We start from the raw sequence: 22,858 nt of genomic DNA on the forward strand, positions 1-22,858 counted from the left end.
TGCTCATTAATTGCCCTTGAGAAGGTGGTCATGAGATACCTTCTTGAACTGCTGCAATTTGTGTGGCATAAGTACATCCACAGTACCGCTAGGGAGTTTCAGGATTTTGACCAAGCATTAGTGAAAGAACAATTATATAGTTTCAAGTCAATTTAATGTGTGGTTTGGAGGGAAACCTGTACATGATGGTGTTCTCATGTTATTGAACCTCTACTACACATTTCTCAGAAGGTTACTTCCTTGAAATAGAGTTTCCATTAATTCTTTTACAATAATGACAACAACTTGCATTTATTTGGCACATTTAACATAGACAAAATGCCTAAGGCGCTTTATAGAAGCTTATTCAGGCAAAGGTCAACAGAGATATTAAAAGAGGTGAACACAACCTTAGTCAAAAATGTGGGTTTAAGGACAATCTTAAATGACAAGACAGAGGTATAGAAATTTAGGGAGCAAATTCCAGAGCTTAGTGCCTGAAGCCATGGCCGTTAATGGGGGGGCACTAGGACTGAAGGAGTCACAAAAGGCACTGTAGAGCTCTTGAAGCACTGCATGTGAGTTCAGCGTTAAACTTAAGGAAGTATAGCCCAGAAGCCAATGTAGGTTAATGAGGCCAGGGTGCTGGGCAAATTAGAGCTGAATGGGGCAGCATATTGACAGCAGAGATTTTGGTTGAACTGCGCTGTTTGAATAACAGGAGGATGAAACGCCAGCTGGAAGAGCATTGGAATAGTCAAGTCTGGAGGCACGGTAGCACAGTGGTTAGCACTGCTGCTTCACAGCTCCAGGGTCCTGGGTTCGATTCCCAGCTTGGGTCACTGTGTATGTGGAGTTTGCACGTTCTCCTCGTGTCTGCATGGGTTTCCTCCAGGTACTCCGGTTTCCTCCCACAGTCCAAAGATGTGCAGGTTAGGTTGATTGGCCATGCTAAGAAATTGCCCCTTAGTGTCCAGGGATGCGTAGGTTAGAGAGATTAGTGGGTAAATTATGTAGGGATATGGGGGGGTAGGGCCTGGGTGGGATTGTGGTCAGTGCAGACTCGATGGGCCGAAGGGCCTCTTTCTGCACTATAGGGTTCTATGAGGTGACAAAGGCATGGATAAGGGTTTCATCTGGAGACAAATGAGTTATGGCTGAAGATGGAAGTTGGTGGTTGAAGATGGGAATTGATTGTTAATGTCACAAGAATGGTGCAGTCATGTATTACAACAAAGTTTATCCATAGATACAAGAATATTGTATTTTGGGAAGAAAAAGTTCTGCCACCCAAGAGGTTAAAACAATTTCATATATGTATTTTGTGCACCAGTTTAAACATACTTATAAACAACAACTACTTACATGAATATGGTATACTCATCAGCTAACACATAAATATCAGACTCATGGAAGTTCAAATATGTATTGCTCAATATGGTTTGGAAAATAAAACCTTTTTATGAAATTAACTTTTAATGGTGCATAATACACTTATCAGTAGATTAACTTAAAAGTTGAGAAATAACAGTTGCTTGATAGCTTATTTAATTGACTGCTTGATATTCAAGTTAGGAGGTTTTCTATCTTTCCAAGTTGTTTGGTTCAGCAATTCCCATTTACTCATCACCATAACAGCTGGTTTGTGAAAGAAAAAAGTTACTAAATCAATCTTCTGTTGGTCAGTAGCATTTTTTAAGTGACTTCTGAAAACGCTTTTGTTTCCCACCCAGCTGAAAAAGGTTGAGAGTGAGCATGATAGTTGTGGGGGTGAGAAAGAGAGCAAACTGAAACATTTACCATAACTACCAATTGTCATCTAGCTGATTAACAAAATTGACAAACAGCCATTACTGAAAATGGATACTCCAGCCTTAAATGTGCAAATTTTAGTTTTATTCTCTATAGTGTTAAAATACTTTTCCAATGTTTATACCTAAACTCAACTAATTCAAATAAATCATAGAAATATTTTGTCAATATCTGTGACTGCGTGAGTTACAGTGACAATTTAACAAAGGGGTAAAAAGCCATATACAGAAACATCTTCCAACAGATATGCTGTTCAGGAATTAAATTGACTTTCACTGTATTTGATCGTGGAAATATTTTCATTATATTTGCATGGCCTGTAATGATGTTTTGATGTGCTCCATGCATCAAACTACTGCTTATCTACTTCTAAAATGCATAAAATATTATTCCTTTGTTCATTTATTATTGTATACATGCATGGCATTTCAAGTTTTCTTTCACTCCATGTGCCTTCACTGACCTCTGCTGGTGGTAGCATTGAAATGTCCAGTGTTTGACAAAAAAACAGTAAGAAATGTCAATACATTGTATTCCCATTGAACTGGGAACTTGGCTAAATTAGTTTAACAAAAACTCGGGCTCATCATAACCAAACAGTTTGAAATCTCCTTGGAAACGAGCATCAAGGCGTTTTATATCTCGTTTACTGATTCCAGAGAAATACTGCTCGACCTTGGTTTTGTTGTATGCTGTAATACCTGGTGGGATTGGGGGATAGGACACCAAATCACTCATTCCTGCTTTCTTTAAAATGTATGGAGCATCTTTTTCCAGTGTTTCATGATGTCCTATGACATTATAGTTGATTTCACAAGGTGCACAAAGCTCTACATATGTAGCCCAGTGGATAATGGGTTCTCCTATCTTAATATCAAGCCACTTATGGTTAGGATCACCTAAATACCTAATAAAGTCATCAAATTGGAGTCCTTTAGTCTCAGTACGATTCCTTCTATACTTCTGAATAATTGCTGGAGCAATATTATATCTATACCATGGTTCAAATCGGGGATTCTTTAGAAACTTGTCTTTGAATGCAGAAATAAGTCTTTCAAAGGGATCCCTGACAATGAAGAATTTGAAGTATGTATTCAATCTGAAAAACAACAAAAATAAAAATCATTATAATGCTAGTCTGATACTGATACTTACTTAAAAATGCTCTAAGAATGAAACAAACATCACAACTGTGATCCAATAGTATTGGTATTCCTGTCAACAAATAAATTTTAATTGGTGATATAATCAGGATATGTTTTGTGCAGAAACATTTTAAAGATAACTTTATTCAAACCTTTTTGTTATTTCTGATTTACTGTATGATGACAAGCGAGGGAGGCCATTCTTCTCATGATTATGGATCAAAGGTTCAGGAATGTCTTCAATAGATTGAAATTCTCCTGTAAACAAAATAAACGTTGCAAGGTAGTACTGGTTTTCCCATTGAAACAATGTTATAAATGGGGAATTGATTCCTGAACCAAAGTGCAATACCCTATTCTTGCTGGATAGTGAAAAAACTGAGATCTTTCTTATATATAATTGCCTTACAGTAGCTTGTTTCCCATGATATAATAGCATCTACACTTTCATAGACACTTCTATACTATATCTGAGAAGTAACTTCCCTTTGCTGAGGTTGGTTGTGAAAGATAGAACATAACATTTGGTAAAGATCATCAGTTTGCTGGCGTAATGCCATAAAGTCAAAACCAGCTTCATAAAGTGAAACAGGTTATCAGCTTTTAAATGCTGTAAGTGCTGCTTGTCATAACTTGAATGTCATGAAGTCGAGGACAGCCTGCATATATCCCTTTCTCCATCATACATTTATCTAACTACTCCGAAGTGCAGCTTTATTTTTTGCCTCAAGTGTTCCTACAGAAGTAAGTTGTAAAATACAGCAAGGCCATGGAGGGGGCGGGGGGTGGTGGGTGTGTGTGTATGCGGTGGAGGTGGTGGTGTAATGGTTTAAAGTAAGCCAATAGAGGTAAACAAGAACAGTGGATGACTTGGAGCTACTAAAGGATGCTGGATAAATTGATTCTGGAGGTAATAAAATTATGAATGAGGGGTCTCAGCAGTTATAACAGAAGCTATAAAAGGTAGAAATGTGTGATGGTTTGAGACATATGCCAATGGAACTTTGAGTATCAGCATTTTTTGTTCTAGCTGTCAACTATGTTTTAATTTTATGGCTCCAGAGGGATAACATGAACTAGAGAAGAACTCTAGCTTACACGTTTTGTTGTGTACAATATGGGACCATCATCTGAGTGGAAGTCTAAGCCCCTTGTGAGAAACAATGAAACAGGGTAGACCAGAACTTGACTGGGGCTCCTAGTTAACTCTGATGGACTACACATGCATCAGGATTCCTTAATTAATCTACACAGTGCAAAGAAGAGCTACCAGTTTCCTGTCCTTTCATGAGGAGAGGGGAAGCTGGGTTTGAGAATATGCAAGAGAAATGCCTCAAGAATTACTGTAGAAAAGTGCTCTTAAAATGGCACCAATCATCAGACTGAATGCTAGGAAAGGACTAATATTAATTGAACCATGGAGACGTGAACAAACAAATCTTTCCTTGCTGGGCCAACAAGACAACCATTATAACCATAGATGCAGAAATAGCTTAATATGGATGACATAAAGATGCCTTGTCTTACCTGAAACTTCTTGCGATCCCTAGCAGTAGAGGAACCAGTTGACCTGGTATGACTAGGTGTTCCTGTCTCACTGATTTTGAGGTAATCAGGGCTACCAAGAAGACTGTGTAGGCACCATACGGGCTGAGATGTGGAGCACAGAGTAATGTGAAAAAGAATGCTTTGTGAACAGAGTGTTAAAGTCAGGAAATTAATGGGAGTTGGAAATTGGTGCAGAAGTGGAAGAAGGTGCTGCTTTTTATTCTACCTCCATTAGCTGATGACCATTTTTCCTATTATAAAGGACGAAATTAACTTGCAATTACTTTAATAAATTAGTAGCTAATTAACTAAATGCAGTTGGATGAACATGGCAGGGCAGGTGGTGTGCTGAAACTGCAATACATGGGATAGCATGATGATTCTGGACAATCATATCTGTGATTAAGTATTTGCAGTTTGATGGATGTTGAAATTGGGGGAAAAACCTTTCCTCAAGCTAGACACTGGTGGGCATCAGGGAGGGAAGAGTTATCTTTGGGCCCTATTTTACTATTTTGATTCTAAGTTCTGGGTGGACTTGAAACTGGGAATGTTTCAGATCTGACTTTTAGACCCGTTTTCAGGCTCCCCCATACACACACTCCTTGCAAAAATATCAGTGTATCTGAATTGCACTGCACAAGCCTGTGGGTGGGGCTTAACATGCCATAACCCTGCAACTTCAATCAGTATCTCCAATTGCGCATGTGTAGAAAAAGAATGATAGAATGCTGTTCCCTTGCCACCTCCCTCCCAGACTGGATAATACCTCTCCACGGTCGCCACAGACATTGCCACACCCTCCAACATTACTGACCTCCTTACTCCCCACCCAGATCGTTTGTGGGCCCCTTCCACCCCACCAATCTCAGGCAGAGTGGTAGCAGAACCCTTTCTCCCCACTGATCTCAGGCAAAGTGATTCACCTTCTCCTCACCCTGCACCCCCCCCCCCAATGATCTCAGGCAGAATGACAACGGACCTCCCCTTCCCCCCACCGATCTAAGGCAGAGTGGCAGCAGACCTCCTTTCCCCCCCCCACTGATTTGAGGCATAGTGGCAGCGGACCCCCCTTTCACCCCCACTGATCACAGGCAGAGTGACAGCGGACCCCCCTACCACACCACCCCCTCCCATTTAAATAAATCACGCTCGTTTCAGGCGCAGTCCCAATCGCAGCCATTTTCAGGCCTTGGTAAAGGGGGAACTGGCGCAGAAGCGAGTGCGGATCGCACCACTCATCTCACATCCGACTTTACCAAGTTTTCACCTTTTTATCAACATTTTGGACACCCTTTGCTCATTTATAAAACTCGCCCAACCCTCATGCTTACTAAATTTTTAGTAACATTATAAATTGGTTCTTTGAATTTAATACTGTACTTAATTTCCCTTGTAAGCCTTGGATAGATCTTTCTCAATGAGTTTTTGTTTCATAATGGAAGGTATTTTTGTTGAAAATTCTAAATAATTTCCTCAAGGTTCTTTATTCTTAGTGTAAGCTGTGGCTTAGTTGATCTCACTCTTGCCTCTGAGTCAGAAGGTTGTGGGTTCAAGTTCTGCTGCAGAACCTGAGCTCAACACCTTATGCTGGACTTCTCTGATTGATCCATTTAAGTTCAAAAAAATCATGCCCACCTGTTCCTACAGATTCAATAGAGTCCTTTGTCAACATTTCCTAAGGGTTGTTATTACAGCTAAGGTCATTATGAATACTTGGCTGAGTTTCAAAGGCTACAAAATTAGTTTCCTTAGTGAAGGAAGTGAGTTCACATTGGTGATTGTCAGTTTAAAGCGGCATCTTTGAAGTGGTGACTGAATAGAATATTTGTTTTTACAACAGCTTCAAATAACACTCAAGAAGCTTGACACCATCCGGGACAAAGCACTTCTTCCACAAACATTCAATCCCTCCAGCTGGAAGTCTAGACAGAGTCAACGGATGGAAGGCTGGATTTTGTGATGGACTTGGATTCGTTCATGACCCTTCGTCATTTTTTGCGGTCTTGGACAGAGCGAGAGACATACCAAGCTGTGACGCAACCAGAAAGAAAGCTATCTATGTACATTGGTAAAAGTTGGTGAGAGTCATAGCAGACGTGCCAAATTTCCTTGGCTTCCTGAGAAAGTAGAGGTGTTGGTGGGCTTTCTTACTTATAGCATCAGCATGGAGGGAGCAGGACAGATTGTTGATGATCTGGACACCAAGAAACTTGAAGCTCTCCACCATTTCCACTTCGGCCCTATTGACGTAAACCGTGGCATGTCCTCCACTCTGCTTCCTGTAGTCCATGACTATCCTTCATTTTACTAACGTTGAGGGAGGGTTCACCAGATTCTCCATCTCTTTCCTGTATGCTGTCTCATCATTGGCTGTGCCCTGCTCCCGCCTTACAAGAAAAAGCTGAAATGGGAGAATCTGTCAAAGAAAGTCGCGTTATGTTGGTCTGAGGAATCAGATGATCTTCTACAGGACTGCTTAGAGGCAGTAGATTGGTCAGTATTTAAAAACTCTGCAACCAGCCTGCATGGATAACCCATTACTTACTTATGAAGTCAGTTACTGTGTGTAGAAGACTGTCTGCCAAAGAAGCAAATCCATATGTTTCCCAAATGGAAACCATGAATCAACAGGAATAATCCACTGTTTTCTGAAGTCTAGGTCTGAGGCGTTCAAGCCACACGATCCTGACCAAATCAAGAAAGCCAGATATGATATAAGCAGATCCATCAAAGATGCCAAAAGACAGTATTGGACCAAGCTAAAGTCCCAGGCTAGACATAGGACCCCCGCTAACTATGGCTAGGTCTACAAGACAGAGCAGGCTACAAGTTGAAGGCATGTAAAATTGCCGGTACCAACACACCTCTCCCTAATGAGCTTAATGCATTCTGTACCCATTTTAAGCAAGAAGTCAGAGAGAGTACCCCCCCCATCTCCTCCCCACCCCGAAGCCTGGGATGACCTGTTTCCGAGGTCACCATTGCAGATGTTAGAGCAACCTTCTAGAAGGTCAACCCGTGGAAAGCAACTGGCCCTTATGAGCTACCCAGACATTCACTCAGATCCTGCTCTGACCAGCTGGTGGGAGTATTCGCAGACATCTTCAATCACTCTTTGCAACAATCTGAGATCCCTATCTACTTCAAGAAAACAACCATCATCCCTGTACCAAAGAAAAGCCAAGCCGTACGCCTTAATGACAATCGTCTGGTGGCTCTGACCGCCATCATTATGAAGTGCTTCAAATGTTTAGTCGAGGCATGAATCAATTCCTGCTTCCCACATTTCCTGGATCCACTACAGCTGGCAAACGCAGACGCCGTTTCCCTGGCCCTGCACGCAACCCTGGAATGCCTGGATAACAAAAATACACGTCAGAGTCCTATTTATTGATTACAGCTCAGCCTTCAACACTATATTTCTATGAAACTCATCTCCAAGCTCTGTGGTTTGGGGCTCGGTTCCTCCCTCTGCTCCTGCAGCCTAAGCTTCCTAACCCACAGATTGCAATCCATAAGGACAGACAATAACACTTCCCTCACAATCATCCTCAACACCTGTGTCCCACAAGGTTGCGGCCTTAGCTCCTTACTATACTCATTATATACCTATGGTGTATGGCCAAATTCCCCTCCAACTTAATTTTCAAGTTTCCTGATGACACCAGCATAGTGGGTCAGATCTCAAACAATGATGAGACAGGGTATAGGAAAGAGATAAAGAATCTGGTGAACTGGTGTGACAACAATAATCTCTCATTCAATGTCAACAAAACAAAGGAGATAGTCATCGACTTCAGGAACCGTAGTGGAAGACTTGCCCCTGTCCACATCAATGGGGATGAAGCAGAAAGGTTCAAGGGTTTCAAGTTTTTAGGTGTCCAGATCACTTACACCTGTCCTGTCCTTCCATGCCAACGTTATAGTTAAGAAAGCCCACCAACGCCTCTACTTTCGCTGGTGAGGAAGGGAATTTGGCATGTCTGCTACCAGTCACTTTAACATTTACAGATGCGCTATAGAAAACATTCTTTCTGGTTGTATTACAGCTTAGTGTGGCTCCTACTCTGCCTAAAATTGCAAGAACTACAAAGAGCTGTGAGCGAAGCCCAGTCCGTCGCACAAACCAGCCTCCCATCCATTAACTCTGTCTACACTTCCCGTTATATTCTGTACTCTCTCCTTTCCTTTTCTATGAATGGTATGCTTTGTCTGTACAGCATGCATGAAACAATACTTTTCACTGTATACATGAATAAATCAAATCAAACCAAAAAGTTTGAGATCCGACTCATAGGGTCACTCAAGCTGCTGAATGCATGTTCAGCAATGACTAATTAGCTCACGCATTCATGGAACTATGTAGACCAAATTAATTAAACAAAAGTCAGCTGAAATGGAGTGCCTGCAAATGGCTGGAAGTGTGGCTGCCTTAGGCCTTCAGGGCTTCCATCATGTTAGCACCCGCGATACACAAGAGGCCAATGTTTTGACCTCTATGTCTACAAGGGCTTAGAAATTGTATCACGTCTGAAAGCAGACAAGCAGGGACTGTTGGGAGTGCACACTATACAGACCTGTTCATGTGATTCAAGGCAATACACAATGAGGTCTCAGTGTGAATTTAACAAGTCAGGCATAGAGTCAGTATACCCATGCTATTTACTGGCTGCACACTTGCTTGAGGGAAGACAGAGATTGGACATCTCTGATGCCACTTACAGGTATCCAACATCTCTAAAGGGGGAGGTGCTCTTTAGCTGCAAATGAGGGAAACTCATCTAAACACAGAAACAGCTACAAGACTTGCAAATTGTGCCAGTAGAATCTCCGGCATTGTTTTGAAGATATTTGACTAATTGGTGGACAGGAGGTAATGTCTTTAGACATTACTTTTGGTACCAAGGGAAGGAAGCATAGAGGAGGTCTATGCCAGAAGTATTGCTCCAAAAATGTGGCCGCCACTGTTTATAAAATTCAACAAGCCTCACCATAGTTGTTAAGGTAAGAATATTGCTCTTGTAGAATAATTTCATGGGCCGATAGAAGAAAACATAAAAATCATCAATTTAAAATTATCTAATCGATTTGGTATTTTGTCACTGAGGATTAATCTACTTTGGGAAGTTACAAATCAAATTTACATACTTTCTCCAGAATATTCATGACTTACTGACAACAAAATACTGCACCAGATACAATATATAACAAGTTTGCATAATTACCATTTAAAACAATGAGAACTTTCTTCCATTGTGTATTACCAACTTTTGGGGTTTGACAGAACAGGATTTTGTGCTTATCACACACAAATATACGGTCCAAGACAAACTTTGTGATAGGAGTATGTGTCAGATTCTTTAACGATGTATTTCTGCAGACATTCTTCAGAAGATTGAGGCGTTCAGCATGTACTGCATCCCAGTGAAGATCTACTTCATTCAATGTACTTTGAGAAGGCTGGAAAGTAAAATGAAATATTTCTCTGATAAGATTTTTAACCAATTCCATAAAACAAGAGCAGCACTCAAGATGTTAAAATTATATTTCGAATGTGTTCACCATCAATATACCACTCATCAAATTCATAAATGTTGTTGTAAATGAGGTGGGAAGGCACAGAGAAGACCATACATCTTTCCCCACAGCATCAGGGAAAGACAAATTAAAGGAAAAGTTGATCTGAATAGCTATCTGTATATACATATATATATATCCTAAGGTTTGGAGAAAGTGCATAGGTTTGGGATCGGTCGGAGAGTGTACTGATTTTGGCTGCAGAAAATTAAAGTGGAAGGAAGAAGGAGGGTGGCATATGAAAAGGTAGAGCAAGTGAAGAGCAGAGAGAGGGTATAGAGGGAAATAAAGACTATATATGCAGAGAAGGATGACCCAGATTTATACTTTGGGAACTTCAGTGAATGCAATGTCCTAACTCTGTTAGAGGTTGCAGGTTTAAACAAAAAGAAATTGATGTGGTTTGCACACGTAGATTCAAAATAACAAGAACAAGGTTTATTCTAGGTGCACTTGCCTGTACAGAGAAGAACCTGTAACTAAACAGCTGCCTGTGAAACACCCAAATGACATCATTGTCAAATCATATGACTGACTCTTAAAGCAATCATGCAGCCACTTAAATATATATCATTCCCCCCCCATTACTTCTGTGCTTATGGCAACAAATTATTACAATATTATACATAGGATCAATAATGCTCAAGACATAGCACTATGCACCAAGAATGATTGTACACAGTCAATAAGAAAGTCAATCAGGAGGATATCTATTTCTCTTTCGTTATGTGTAACATTCTAGAATTTGGCTGTCCTTGACCTGAGAAGTATGATCAAAGAATCCCTACAGTGCAGGAGGAGGCCATTTGGCTCATCAAGTCTGTACTGAACACAATCCCATCCAAGTCCTATTCCTGTAACTCCACATATTCACCTCGCTAATCCCCCCGACACTGGAGTCAATTTAGCATGGCCAATCAACCTAACCAACACATCTTTGGACTGAGAGAGGAAACCAGAGCACCTGGAAGAAATCCACGCAGACTCAGGGAAAATGTGCAAACTCTACACAGCATTGACCTGAGGCAGAGAATTGAACCTGGGTCCTTGACACTGTGAGGCAGCAGTGCTAACCATTTTTGATTTGGACCTTCAGTAAATACTTCTCGTGGAACTCATTCTGCATCATTCTTACTCAGTTTAGCAGCAGAGACATAATCAGGCAACTGAGGTACAACGTAGTAGTCTTTATACTGCCAGAGACTAAAGAAGTTGGTACATCTAGAAATGATTCTGATGACTGGAAGTCATTTTGAGATGACAACAATTGGTCAGCATGGCATTGCAAAATTAGTTCATCTTCAGTTTCAACCATTTCAGAAATTGGAGCTCTTTTTGTTAAAACTAAGGTCAGTACCCATTTCTCACTTGCAGCATAATTACGTACTAACACTCAATCGCCTTGTTAAAATGAGCTTTGTTTTGCCCTCGTGTCTCAGCTAACAACTTCAGATTGTTGTTGTCTGCTATCTTTTGAGTTTCTAGAAGTAATAAAAAAAACAAATGTAGTGCTCAGCTTTTTCTTTAAGAATAGCAATGCAGGTGAACTTTAAGCAGTCACATGAGTAGGTTTTCTATAAGATGCCAACATCTTTTATAACATTCACACAGTGTTATAAAAAATATTGCAGTTCTGGAACTTTTAAAGAATGCTTCAAAGATTGTACAAATCTTTCATTTAATCCACTGGTTGATGGATGACAAGCTGTGGATTTTATATGCTGAACACCATTTACTTTGAGATAATCTTCAAACTCTTGTGAAGTAAACTGTGAACAATTATTGCTAAAAATCTGTTCTGGTTTAACAAATCTTGCAAACTTTTGCAGAGTTTTTCAAAGGCTTATTCAGTTGTAGTAGACTTTGGACTACTGAGTGTGAATCAATTAAGAACATGTAATCCTCAAATAGACCACCAAAATTTACATGCAATTATAGCCATGGCATTTTAGGCCACGCTCAAGGGCATTAAGGAGACAATAGTGATGTATTTCTTATTCGTGCACAGGATTGACACTGTCATTTTTTCTTCAAACTGAGCATCCAGACCCAGCCACCAAAAGTAATTACATGCTAATTCCTTCATCCATACAATGCCAGGATGCTCTTCATATAGTTGTTCAAGAACCCTTCCATGCAAAGTAGAAGGAATGATCACTCAGATTCTTCACAATAGACACCAAACATGGAAGGCCAATTCAAGCTTTCTTGACATTTATGGTTTCAAATCAGGATATGCCCCAGCTATTGTTCCTTTCACTAGCCATATCCATCCCCTTCCTGGGATCATTTCTGGTATGATTCTGAACTTAAGAAGCTGTCATATGCAAATGACCTACCAGTGAAAAATAAAGAATATGAGCAAAACTAGTTGGCAGCATCTGCTCAATAGGTAAGGGCAAATGTGATAATGCATCAGCATGGTACTCTGATTGGCAATACTTCATATTGGAGGAGTGTGCAGATAAGATCAGTGACCATCTTTCAATAGGTTAGCAGCAAACAAAGGTATGCCTTTATATGGCCCAAAATAGGAGTTAACGATCAGTCAATAATGTGAGTTGCCGACCACATAAATAATGATGCAATCTTCATACGCCAAAAATTATACTCGATGTTACTTTTTCTAGCTGAACATAATTAGATCCAGAACTAAGATTCAGCACCAGTGACTGTACACAAAGCAAAAGCTGTTGATCATTCTTCTCTTGAAAATATATGTGAAATGACTGCACCTTCGTAAGGTGAAGCATCGCAAGCAAATAGTAGTGGTAGCTTTGGATTAAAATGAACCAATACATCAAACTTCTGCAAAGTATTTTTGACATCCTTGTAAGCTTTTTCACATTCCGTTGTTCAATCCCATGATTGTTTCACAAATAGTAAATTATGCAATGGCTTCAATAATGTAGCTAGGCTAATGGGATGCTGGCCTTCATAGCGAGGGGGATTGAATATAAAAGTAGGGAGGTCTTGCTGTGGCTGTATAGGGCATTGGTGAGGCCGCAGCTGGAGTACTGGTCGCCGCACTTACGCAAGGATATTTTGGCCTTGGAGGGAGTGCAGAGGAGGTTTACTAGGCTGATACCAGAGTTGAGGGGGTTGAGCTATGAGGAGAGGCTGAATAAACTAGGCTTGTACTCGTTAGAGTTTAGAAGAATGAGGGGAGATCTCATTGAGACATATAAGATGATGAATGGGATGGATAGGATAGAGGTGGAGAAACTCTTCCTGCTCAGAAACTAGGACTAGGGGGCACAGCCTCAAGATAAAGGGGGGGCGGTTTAGAACGGCGTTGAGGAGGAACTTCTTCACTCAAAGGGTGGTGAATCTCTGGAATTCTCTGCCCGTTGAAGTGGTGGAGGCTGCCTCGCTAAATATTTTTAAGACGCAGGTTGATGGGTTTTTGATAAGCGAGGGGATTAAGGGTTATGGGGAGAGGGCGGGAATGTGGAACTGAGCCACGACAGATCAGCCATGATCTTATTGAATGGCGGGGCAGGCTCGAAGGGCTAGATGGCCTACTCCTGCTCCTATGTTCTTATGTTCTAAGTCAGCAACAAATTTGCTATAATAATTTACTAATCTCAGAAAGGATCTCAGTTGCACACACTGATTGGACATGATGCTTCTAAAGTAGCTTCCATCCTTTTAGGTGCTTTATGTAGGCTTTTACTTTGAAAATCATGAACCAAGTACTGGACTGACTTCCAAAGAAAGTAACATCTTTTGTTCTTGATACCCCAGCCATGTGCTTGAAGATGTTCCAATGTTGTTTCTAAATTATTCAAGTGCTTCTTTTCACTAGATCCTGTAACTAGAATATCATTCAAGTAACATTTGACATCAAAGAGACCACTTAAAACCTGATCCATCGATTTTTGGAATAGGGATGGTGTGGATGTTATTACAAAAGGCGATCTTCTATAACAAAAATTTTTATGAGTAACAATGGTAAGCAATGGTTTCTATTTCATGGCTACATTCATCAGTAATTATGTTTGTGAAATATCAGTCTTGCTGAATTTCTGCCCACCTGACAATTCAGCAATCTTCAATTAATGAAAGCGGATATTGATCAGTATTGATTTATGGTTGTTTTAAAATCACAAATATGTACAGAGCCATCTGGTTTCATGACAGGCACGATGAGAGTAGTTTAGTCACTCCTTGGAACCAGCTCTAACACACTAGTGTTAACAAGTCATATTAATTCTTCTTCGATTTCGAGATGAATTGCATATGGCACCACTCTTGCTTTGAGACTTATTGATTGATTATTAGGCTTTATATTGAGTTTCACTTGAACTCCCTTCATTGAGCCAAGTATATCTTATAATACACTCTTTTATTTATTTAGAAAGTACTGTGGATCTGTTTTGGCATCAAACAATCTGTTGACAGCACTCCAGTCAAGCTTTATCCCCTCTAATCATGACCTCCCAACTAGAGCTGGAAAATTACCACAGACTACATGGAAAGGCAACTCCACTGTTTGTTCACTCAACTGTACATTGACAATGATGTAACCTCTTAACGGCACAATCTCTTCTATGTATGTCCTTAAAATCAGATCTTTTAAAGAAATAAGCTTCAAATTTTGTTGGTATTTAGTCTCAAAATTAAAGATGCAGCAGGACCAGTATCAATCTCCATCCTAAGCAGGTTGCCCACCTAACTTTGGAATCACCCAGAATCGAAATGATTCACCCTATATAAAACGTCCAATTGAAGCTCTCCATCATATTTCTGGACATTCTCTTCTTGATAATTGTAATTCTTCCCTCTCATATTGTAAATTCATTTCATAGAATCAACTTGTTCTTTTTGTTGAAGGTACCCAGGTTATTCATCTGAATATTCTTCTCAAAGGAAGCTGATCTAACCCAAAGAGATTTTTGCAATGTGACCTATTCTACCACAATTCTTGCACTGACAATCTTTCCTCCATAAGAAGTCTCACAACACCAGGTTAAAGTCCAACAGGTTTATTTATCTTTCACTCACTGAATGGCCCACTTTGGTACATCTGTGACACACTTATTGCTGTTTTGACTTCTTATGGGCAGTTCCCAACTTGTGAATTTTCATTCCTGCACCAAATGGTGCAGTGCCAACCAACACTGCAATTTCTACTGCTGCCTTTAAAGTCAAAGTATGTTCAGTAAGCAATGTTATTTGGGTAGCCTCATTTTGGAGACCAAAAACTAGTCAATCTCAGACAGTATCTTCTAATCTTCTAAAAACTCTCAATGTTGTGCTAGCCTTTTTAAGGTTGCCTCAAACTAAGCAATGCTTTTGCCTTCTACTTGATTCCTTCGGTGGAACCTAAACCATTCCGAGATACTCAAGGATCTTTGTCATTGTAAGTTTTGTTTCCTGGCTTTGTTAGAGTCAAGCATCGGAACGAACTGAAAGTTTTACTTGCTACTGTACTAGGAAAAGTTGATATGAACCGCTTGACTGCGATTTTATTCACTTGTGCAAAGTACTGAAAATGCTCTGCATAGGAACTCCATGATGCATTTTCCTAACTGAAAGGACCCTAACTGACCTGCCATTTCTCTTGCAGGCATTAACGATTCGAAACTGCTAAATATATATATGTTTTTTATTGTCTTCCCAGTACTCCCCTTTTAACCCTGGAGGCCGTTGACGACTATATACATTCCTTAAACAGCTCTAGTCATATAGCAAAGCATCCCTTCTTCTGAAATATGCCAGATACTGTCTGCAATCTAATGATTCTCTGATTAGAAAAACATCCTCTTTTAAAAAACACCCTCTGAGAGAGCTTTTTTTTCCTTACTTGGTCTTTCTTCGTGACATTTCAATCTTTAATTCTGTTGATTTTCTCCAGTGCAAGGACCCATGATGCTTTTTTGCCCCATTTCCTTTTCTTGATGTTTTTGATGAAACAAAATCCGGGCTCACTGTCAATTTTCTTTTTGTAATGTCCTAACTATGTTAAGGGTTGGGGGTTTTAAACAAAAAGAAAAAAAACGTGGTTTGCACACGTAGATTTAAACTAACAACAAGGTTTATTCTAAGAGTTCTCACGTATAACAGAGTAGAAACTGAAACTGAACAGCAGCCTGGGAAACACTCCATTGATATTACCTTCAAATCATGTGACCGACTCTTAAAGCAATCATGCAACTACTTAAATATATAACAGTAAAGCTTCTCTCTCTTGGATATTAACATTACCCTCATTGGGGAAAGGTTTACACTTCCTTTCAACCAGGAACAAAAAATATTCTTGGTGCTAAAGTTGTGCTAAGCAGTGTCTTCCTTCCAACTTGGTGAAGGAGCAAGAGTGCGTGGCAGGGCTAAGAGGGAGGAAGAGATGAGAAAAGGAAGAGAACGTGAGGTGAGAGAGACAGGTACAGAAACAGAATTGAGACTAGAAAAGATGTCGGTGGAGTACAGGAGAGGAGATTGAGAGGGAGGGAGAGATATGAGAGATGAAGGGAAGAAGGGAAATTAGGGGAGGATGCAGTGGAAAGCAAAAAGCAAAGGAAGAGGGGGACGGATGAAGGAAGGAACAAAGCAGGGTTCTAACTCATCAGAGAGGAATATCATTGATTTACATCTGAGCTGAGGATAACAGGGAAGAGCGGATTGCATGGAAGAGGTGGGCATGTTTTGATGAGCTTTATGTCACACCCAACTCGAAAGTCACAGAGAAACATAAGAGCAGCCATTTCTCCAGCTCACTATGGGAACAGGTTGGTGCCTTAATATAAATCTTGTGTGTACTTTATACTCCCTACAGATGCCGTGCCTACTTCCTGCAAAACTCTCCATAACGTAGTTCCTCATTATGTTGAGGAGATCACAATTATTACAAAACAGCAGATCCTACAACTCATCATGAGCAACACAGAAACTGCTACTATACCAAAATATAATCTTACGCTCACTCGACAAAGTAAACTTCCATAAAACTAATTAAATTCTAACAATGAGATTCTCTTTCAGCTTGGAATTTAGAAAAGTAAAATTAATAGCTTTTAATCAACAGTTTAGTTAAGAACCTCTTTAAATTCACTGTCCAGCTTGAATTCAAATCATTATGAAAATAACACAAATTGAAACACTGCATTTCAGGAGCAGAGTCTAAAATTTCTATTAGAAAATTAATATTTTAAAATCAAATAAAGTTTATTTGAACCAAGTTATTGAAATGTGTATCCTAGCTATTCTTCCAGTAATTGTGAAAAGCAATCATGTGCACACTACAGAACAGAAAAAGCTGCAATTTTCAGTGAACACTGGCTACTGGTCAGGCACAGAAGCTTATGTATTGCTGAATGAAGAGACATGCGATCAAAGCTTTTCCTCTTGCACTCATCAAGAAAGCTATGCAAAATGAACCTACAATAAAAGGGACAACAATTTATGCCGCATGAGAAGAGTATGCTGCAGGTTGGCATGTGGAATCGATTGGTAGAAGCGTTGACAGTGAGAATGCGACAGTTAATTGTCAAGATTTTCTTTCAAATTCAAACTGGGCAGTTCGACTGATTGGTCAAGGTACTGCAAGGAATAGGCACAGGCTAGCAGACCAGAGATTTCAGGCACAGGCCCGCTAATGCCATTTAAATAGTTTTTAAATGAGGATTTGCATGAATTACTCAGCTCCGTGCTGATTTCTGACATGCAGCTGACAGCGCCAGAAATCCGCTGTCAAAGGGTCATGGAGGCAGTGGCGCCCAGCGGACAGCTCTCGAAATGGCTTCCGCTTGAGTCTCCAGCCCACTGTGCTACAAAAGCAGCACAGTGGGACGGGAGATCACCCCCTCAATTTTGAGTTTTGCAAGCTCAGACTGGCTGGGTATGATCAGTACATTGCATATTGTGGACAACCAAAGGGACATTATGTTTGATATCCGTCAGTTACCTATTTTTCTAGATAACAATATGTCCTCGAACTAACAAGGGGGCTTGCCAAATTTGATATTGTTAAATATCCAACAGTGTAGAGAGATTAAAATATAATTGAGTTCAAAGTAATGTTTGATAGGAAGAAACAAAAACAGCTAAGGTTTTAGACTTACGTTAAGTTGACTAGAGTAAAATGGGCAGATGCAGAGTAACATGGCAGATGATCAATGGGAGATGTTTCAAAAGAATTTAATGTGATACAGAACCAATTTATAATCTAAGGGGCAAGACCGTCACTTGTCAAAGTACAACCATGGGCAACTGTGGGACAGCCATAAAATCTAAAAGAGAAAACATGCAAAAAGATGCTGGCAAATGGGAGGGATAACCAACAGAGTGACAAAGCAGCTAGGATGAGCTGCATAAAGTGGCATGAAAATAAACTTGCAAGGGATATCAAAATCAACACAAAAAAATCAGGAAGAAGTGTGTCCTGGAGCAATGTACATAAGAACATAAGAAATAGGAGCAGGAGTAGGCCATCTAGCCCTTTGAGCCTGCCCCGCCATTCAATAAGATCATGGCTGATCTGTCGCTGCTCAGTTCCACTTTCCCGCCCTCTGTTAATGAAAATCAGGAAGTAGCAGATGTGTTGAATAATTACATTGTCCTAGTATTTACAGTAAGAAGTCTCACAACACCAGGTTAAGCTTAACAGGCTTATTTGATATCACAAGCTTTCAGACTGCTGCTCCTTCATCAGGTAATAATTTCAGGAGCAGATGGTTATCTTCTCTTTTGTTGGAGGTGGCCATTGCTTGTACCTGTGTGGCATGAATATTACTTGTCACATCAAGACAATCCTGGTAATTGTCCAGTCTTTGCTGCATGTAGATACCGACTGCTTAAATATCTGAGCTGTCACAAATGGTGCATTCATCTTCGAACATCCCCAGTTCTGACCTTATGAAGGGGGGGGGGGGGGGGGGGGGGGGAGCGGCGGCGGCGGAGGTCATTAATGATACAGCTGAAAGGTCATTAGGCCTAGGACACCTCCCCAAGGAATTCTTACGGTGATATCAAGGGATTCAGGTGATTGACCTCCAACAGCCATAACCATCTTCCAATGTGCTAAGTATGACTCCTGATTCCCTTTGACTCCAGTTTTGCTAGGACTCTATTTAATGTCATACGGGTGAATATCCCTTGGTCTATCTTAGCTTTTAAGAAAAATGCTTTAAATTTGTCACAGTCTTGGCTTTTTTTTTCTGGAAAAATAAGTAGTGTATTATTGGATTTAACTTGGCTCAATGTCCACTTGGGTGTTCAGCATCCTTCCAACTGATAAGATAATGGAAATACAACAAATTAAAAATGTTTGGGATTGGGTAATTTTATATGGTGCACTTTTGCTGATGATTGAAGAGATCAATCTGTGATAAACAGGTTCTTCCATAAGTGCCAGATATGAAGTGGTTATCAGGTATTGTTCTTGATTGTTGTTTTTGGTCTTGGCACCCGTTTCCAAGCACTATAGCTATTGATTATCATGATGCGCATACCAACCATGTGGATGTCACCATTTTTTTCAGTTGATAACTCATATCTCCCAGGTGCGAGTGCCTTTATATCACACTTGCAAGCATCCGAGGTGGAGCTTTGGGCACTTTACCTCTATATACAAAAAATCCTTGCTATACGATCTTTCTGCCACCTGCCAAACATTCCCAAGCCAGTGAAGTCACCTCTGCTTAATAAGTGCTAACATTGTTTGGGAGCTTTGCCTTAGTGAGGATGGTTGCATTGTGGTTTTGCCCTTCCACGAATTACCAAGAATGAGCCTCAAACAATGAAAATAAAAGTTGTTGAATTTCCTTTCTTGATGGCTGTAAATCATCTATGTTTCACAGTCATACAAGGTGCCAAGAATACAGGCTGCATAAACCCGCAGCTTGATCCTAAGAATTAATCTGACATTATTCCAAATATCAAAATTCTCTAACTGATTTGATTTTACTTGATTTATTATTGTCACATGTATTAGCATATAGCGAAGAGTAGTCTTTCTTGTGCGCTATACAGACAAAGCATACCATCCATAGAGAAGGAAACAAGAGAGTGCAGAATGTAATATTAGAGTCATCAATAGGGTGTAGAGAAAGATCAACTTAATGCAAGGGTAGGTCCATTCAAAAGTCTGACAGCAGCAGGGAAGAAGCTGTTCTTAAGTCGATTGGTACGTGATCTCAGACTTCTGTATCTTTTTCCTAATGGAAGAAGGTGGAAGAGAGAATGTCCAGGGTTTGTGGTATCCTTAATTATGCTGGCTGCTTTGCTGAAGCAGCAGAAAGTGTAGACAGAGTCAATGGACGGGAGCTGGTTTGCATCATGGATTGGGCTACATTCATGAGATTTTGTAGTTTCTTGCTGATTGGGCAGAGCAGGAGCCATACCAAGATGTGACCAACCAGAAAGATTGTTTTCTATAATGCATCTGTAAAAGTTGGTGAGAGTTGTAGCTGACATGCCAAATTTCCTTAGTCTTCTGAGAAAGTTGAGGCTTCGGTGGGCTTTCTTAACTATAGTGTCAGCATAGGGTTGACCAGGATAGATTGTTGGTGATCTGGACACCTAAAAACCCGAAGCTCTCGACCCTTTCTACTTGATCCCCATTGATGTAGACGGGGGCACAGAACAAAGAACAAAGAAAATTACAGCACAGGATCAGGTCCTTTGGCCCTCCAAGCCTGCACCGACCATGCTGTCAGACTCAATTAAAACTCCCTACCCTTCCGGAGACCATTTCCCTCTTTTCCCATCCTAATCATGTATTGGTCAAGTCACCCCTTAAAAGTCACTATCTTATTTGCTTCCACTATCTTCCCCGGCAGTAGTTCCAGGCACCCACCACCTTCTGTGTTAAAAACCTTGCCCCTCGCACCTTAAACCTATGCCCCCTAGTAGTTGACTCTTCCACCCTGGGAAAAAACTTCTGACTATCCACTCTGTCCATGCCCCTCATAATCTTGTAGACTTCTATCAGGTCACCCCTCAACCTCCATCGTTTCAGTGAGAATAAACCAAGTTTCTCCAACCTCTCCTCATAGCTAATGCCCTCCATACCAGGCAACATCCTGGTAAATCTTTTCTGTACCCTCTCCAAAGCCTCACATCCTTCTGGTAATGTGGCGACCAGAATTGAACACTATATTACAAGTGCGGCCTAACTAGGGTTCTATAAAGCTGCAACATGGCTTGCCAATTTTTAAACTCAATGCCCCGGCCGATCAAGGCAAGCATGCCGTATGGCTTCTTGACTACCTTCTACACCTGCATTGCCACTTTCACTGACTTATGTACCTAAAAAACCAGATCCCTCTGCCTATCAATACTCTTACAGGTTCTGCCATTTATTGTATATTTCCTATTGTGTTAGACCTTCCAAAATGCATTACCTCACATTTGTCCGGATTAAACTCCATCTGCCATCTGTCTGCCCAAGTCCCCAACCGATCTATATTCTGCTGTATCCTCTGATGGTCCTCATCGCTATCTGCAAATCCACCAACCTTTGACTGCCCACAAATTTACTAATCAAACCAGCCACATTTTCCTCAAAATCATTTATATATATCACAAACAGCAAAGGTCCCAGCACTGATCCCTGAGGAACACCACTTGTCACAGCTCCATTCAGAAACGCACCCTTCCACTGCTACCCTCTGAATTCTATTAAGACATGTTCTCTTCTACTTCCTAAAGTCAATGTCAATCTCCTTCATTTTGTTGGCAGCAGGTTTCTTTGGACTACAGCATGGGGTCTGCAGTCGATCCTGCCAGGGCCACAAGCCTGAAAAGAGTTGGAGCTGGAGACAGGAATTGAGAAGGCCCGAAAAGAGCTAGGATTGGGGGAACCCCCCCCATCCCCAAGAAGAGCTACAACTAGAGGCCCCCTTGAAAACAGCCTGAGCTGGGGGGACCCCCAAGAGTTGGGTTCTGGGTGGGGACACTAAGAAAGGCTGAAGCTAAATGAGTGGTTCTCTGTGTTGGAGGAAAGATCTGGTGGGGAGATGTAGTGGAGTGTGTGTATAAGGACAGAGGTTCAAAGGTAGTATTAATGTAGGGTTAGATGAAGCCAGGGCAGGATGAAAGTAAGAGCGATCCTTTAGCAATTTTCATGCTGTAATGCAGAAAGGAAAGGAAAGCATGGTACCTTAAGAAAGTTCACAACTAGAGTTCCACTATTGGAGAAAATGGAGTTCTACGTTACTTGTTGAGTTACTCCTTTCAATTAATAGCCATTCAAACTTCCATCATAATATCCTTATTTACAGGTTATCTTTCGACTATTATCATAGGGAATATGAGGAATACACAAATACTACTGAAGCATGAAAAGCGTTTCTGAATTATGAAACAAAATTTAGTTTAAGATTCATTCTGTAATAGCTGTGTCAAAATCATTAATAAATCCACAAAATCCCATGAAAGGAGTAATTAGCTACTGATGTGCTCAGTTTAAAACAGCTGTTCTTTAGCTCTCTTTCAAATATTTTAACTATTGCAAGAGTAAATGTCAACATCAAAAGTGGTTAACAAATATCTAGATAAATGCATTTCACAATATAACACATATATCCCTGATGGTTTTTCTACAAAGGTTATATTAAACGTATTCCTATTTTTTTGAAAAAATGATTAAACTCTAAACATTACAGATGTATAAATGTGTCATTAATCTATTTTCATCAATCCATGACCACAAAGGGTAGATTTTTGAAATGAGTCTGCCAAATGTATTATAATCATGGATGTTTTGCAAATATTCTGCAGATATTATCCTACAATCTATCTGTTTGCTTAACAAAATTAAATGCTTTATTTGGTTTACATGTTTGCAATCT

At 40.3% G+C, this 22,858-nt stretch overlaps 1 protein-coding gene across 3 annotated transcripts in view; it reads right to left on the reverse strand.

The window, feature by feature from the left end:
* Positions 1-261: 261 nt before the first annotated feature.
* Positions 262-22,858, reverse strand: part of chst10 (carbohydrate sulfotransferase 10) — a 66,537-nt gene continuing 43,940 nt past the window's right edge. For all 3 annotated transcript variants that reach the window (XM_080197127.1, XM_080197128.1, XM_080197129.1), the window contains exons 4-6: positions 9,713-9,947; positions 3,089-3,194; positions 262-2,890 (exon numbers count right to left, since the gene is read on the reverse strand). In XM_080197127.1, coding sequence (XP_080053253.1) covers positions 2,353-2,890; positions 3,089-3,194; positions 9,713-9,947 — 879 coding nt within the window. In that variant the 3' untranslated portion in view covers positions 262-2,352. The remainder of the gene's footprint in view (positions 2,891-3,088; positions 3,195-9,712; positions 9,948-22,858) is intronic.

The sequence above is a fragment of the Carcharhinus amblyrhynchos genome, chromosome 10 (assembly GCF_965287045.1).
Source record: "Carcharhinus amblyrhynchos chromosome 10, sCarAmb.v2.hapA, whole genome shotgun sequence".
Classification (NCBI taxonomy): domain Eukaryota; kingdom Metazoa; phylum Chordata; class Chondrichthyes; order Carcharhiniformes; family Carcharhinidae; genus Carcharhinus; species Carcharhinus amblyrhynchos.